Source organism: Struthio camelus, chromosome 4 (assembly GCF_040807025.1).
Source record: "Struthio camelus isolate bStrCam1 chromosome 4, bStrCam1.hap1, whole genome shotgun sequence".
Lineage (NCBI taxonomy): Eukaryota > Metazoa > Chordata > Aves > Struthioniformes > Struthionidae > Struthio > Struthio camelus.
The window spans coordinates 51,503,899-51,506,964 of NC_090945.1; the positions used below are offsets into that span (position 1 = coordinate 51,503,899).

The 3,066-nt window shown below is 41.3% G+C and overlaps 1 protein-coding gene across 1 annotated transcript; it reads left to right on the top strand.

Moving 5' to 3' along the window:
* ANKRD37 (ankyrin repeat domain 37) lies at positions 1-3,061 on the top strand. The gene is made up of 5 exons (XM_009676670.2): positions 1-334; positions 654-806; positions 1,610-1,701; positions 2,255-2,484; positions 2,818-3,061. Exons 1-5 carry the CDS (start codon positions 308-310, stop codon positions 2,829-2,831), a joined length of 516 nt encoding a protein of 171 aa, XP_009674965.2. The 5' UTR covers positions 1-307; the 3' UTR covers positions 2,832-3,061.
* The last annotated feature ends 5 nt before the right edge of the window (positions 3,062-3,066 follow it).

Below are 3,066 nucleotides of genomic sequence, written 5' to 3' on the forward strand. Positions count from 1 at the left end.
GCAGCGAGGCAGCGCCGGGGCAGGCCGCGCCGCCGGCAGCCGGGGAGCGCGCCCGCGGAGGCCAATCAGCGCCAGCCGGCGGCTTTCCTCGCATGTGCTCCTGTTTGTGTACGTGCAGCAGCCGGCTCCCAGCAGTGGGCGGTGATTTCAGCCAGAGGTTCCCCTTCTTTTACAGCTTGCAGGATCCGCTTTAGTGCCAAGTGCTGCGGAGAGAGCCGTGGGGGCGCGCAGGGCTGCTTGCTGGGCCTCGCTGCGTTGGCTGCCCCTGCGCTGCGGAGCCAGTCGTGCTCAGCAAGCGGCAGAGACCATGTTGATGCTGGATTGCAGTTCAGAGGTGAGATCTGGGGAAGTTTGGCCAGTTCTTTGTGTCCTACTCAAAGCCCAGTTATGGAACTGTACAAACCATGGTTGATCTGGAGCTGCTGCTATAGTCAAACTGGGGCACTGCTGATGGCAATCGGTATTTCTGGACAAGAGATTAAAAAAAAAAAAAGTTGTGCTTGCGTTGCCTTTTTTTCAAAACGGCATTCTCAAGGAACATAAAGGTCCGATGATTTCTGAGGGGGGTGTTTTGTACTATGATGCAGTGTTCAAGTTTTAGACTTGCAGGAATGCTATGCTAATCTTTTTTTTTTTTTTAAATCTTGTTTTAGTCTGGTAGTTTCAGCAATCTGTTTGAGGCAGGAACTGGTGTGAACGCACCTGCAGATGCCTTTGGTCAGTCTCCAGCTCACTTGGCTGCTTGTGGCGGTGAAGCTTTTTTCCTACTTTGGCAACTACAGACAGGAGCGAATTTGAACCAACAGGTAAAAAAGTACAGAAGATTTGTTTCTCCTGCTCGTAATCTGGCATGTCAGTTAGTCCAATGTATATTATTTACATAAATTTTTATCTTAGGATTTTTATAGGCAGTTGTATTGCATGAGGTATCTGGGGTTGCTTTTTTAGAATAACTTTATTCTAACATCAACCAGAAATCCTTCTTTAAAATATGTATCCCCTTCCTTAACCACTAACCCTCTGTACTGCCTTAGCAATTTTGTGTTGTTAAGTGTAACATAATTTCCACACTTGTTAAAATGCTGCATTATGATTCTGACATGTCAAAACTACGCATTACTCTACTTCTACACAAATTAGTGTTCCTAGTTCCTCTTTAATTTTGCCCCTGCTTCCAGTAAACATAACGATTATTTCCCTCTGGTTGCAAATTTTGATTTGCTTGTATCTCTTGAGTGTTTGTGGCAGCAAGTTGTCATTCACAGCAATCCCTGAACAGTGATGAAAGATTCTGTTAATCAGTGTGCAGAGTGTATTCTGTGTAAATAATTTTTTAGAAGGTAAAGGTTAAACAATGAGTATTGCATGGCATAGTATTTCTGCTTTGGTCTGCTGAATTAACAGAATATACTAAACGTATTTAATGGCAATTACTGAGTACACTTTACTAGATACATCTCTTTAATCCGTCCCTCCAACTCGTAACAAACTGCTCTCCCCAATAATACTCTATGAACAGTCATCCAGGAGATACAGGTTAGCTTCATCCTATTTCCCTTCCTTCAAATAACTGCTACCTATAAATTAAATCTGGTGTTTTATATTTTAGGATTGCCTTGGAGAAGCCCCCATTCATAAAGCAGCAAAAGTTGGGAGTTTGGAATGTCTTGCTCTCCTCGTAGCTGGTGATGCCAAAATTGAGTAAGTTAAGCTATTTTTAAGCATTTCAGCATCCGTTGTCAAAGGATTCCATGCCTTTGTTTTACAGGATTCTTTCTTGTTCAAAGTGTGCATGCTAAGACAATGAATACAGCGTGACTACAGTTGAGAGCAGCAGGCATAAAAGCAGTATCAGAACATGAAAGCCACTTATATGGAATATATGCTGTTGTTCAGTTCCACATTAAAGACCTCTTTACAGTAGCTGCTAAGAGAATTGTACTGATCATAGATTCTCCTTGTTAATTTTCCATTCTGACCGATGCTGTGCTCATCTTGCTCATGCCTGATACACTAAGCCAGTCATAACCTGGTGACAACAGTATTTAAAAATAATTATCCCTTATTTCCATTAGCACCAGTCCTCAGTATCACTAGATTCCCCTGCTATCCCTGACAACCCTTCTTGTTGCTGATTCTTTGTACTTATTTTTGTACTTCTGTCCAGACCTGCCGCCTTATTAAAGGATCTTGATCACTGTTTGTTGATAACATGTATTCCAATTTAATGCTTTCTGGTAATTCTGTGTTTCAGTTTGTGCAATAACAGTGGACAAACAGCAGCAGACCTTGCTCTGGCTTACGGCTTTCTGGAATGTGCCAAGTTCCTCACAACAATTCAGCATACTCAAACTATGAAACTGAGGGGACAGTCTGGCTACACACTGAGTGACAAACGCAGCTTGCTGAGAGAGAATCCAGCTACACAAAAGCAAGAACAAGAAATCAGTGGATCCACAAGCAGGAAGAGGAGAAGATCAGATGGTGCGTAAGACCACAGCTTTACTACATTTCAGAATATTTCTAATCTAATAGTTTATGCTTTTAGTGTTTCAGAAAATAAATTTGGCAATAGTTACATAGTGGTTGGATTTAGATATTTGCCAGGAAGTCTGCACTTGCATACGTATTTAAGGTTGTTGTCCAGTTAAAATAGTGTATTGTATGGGGAATGCTATTGAAAAGACTCTTCTAACACAAAATAAATCGTAAGTGCTCTGAGTGATATACTGGTGCAGTAGATCACAAAGAAAGCAGTGTATCCTGATGTTCTGATGACAGTAGCTACAGGCTTATTCTTGTTTGTTTATATGACAGATCTTATCGCCTAGCTGACAAAAGAAACAGCTTGTAATCCCAAAAGGAAATTAAGGAGAACTTCAAGTCTGAAGAAACATGACTGGACTAGGAACTGAACAGCCTGATATATGCTGTTACATTGTCTCCTTCTGAGAAGGAGGAAAGCTTGTTTATTTTTACTTCTTAAAGAAGACTTTTTTTTTTTTTCCTCTCTCTAGAATAGTTGTATTCACACAGCTATAAATAAATGAGCCTATAACAACTTAG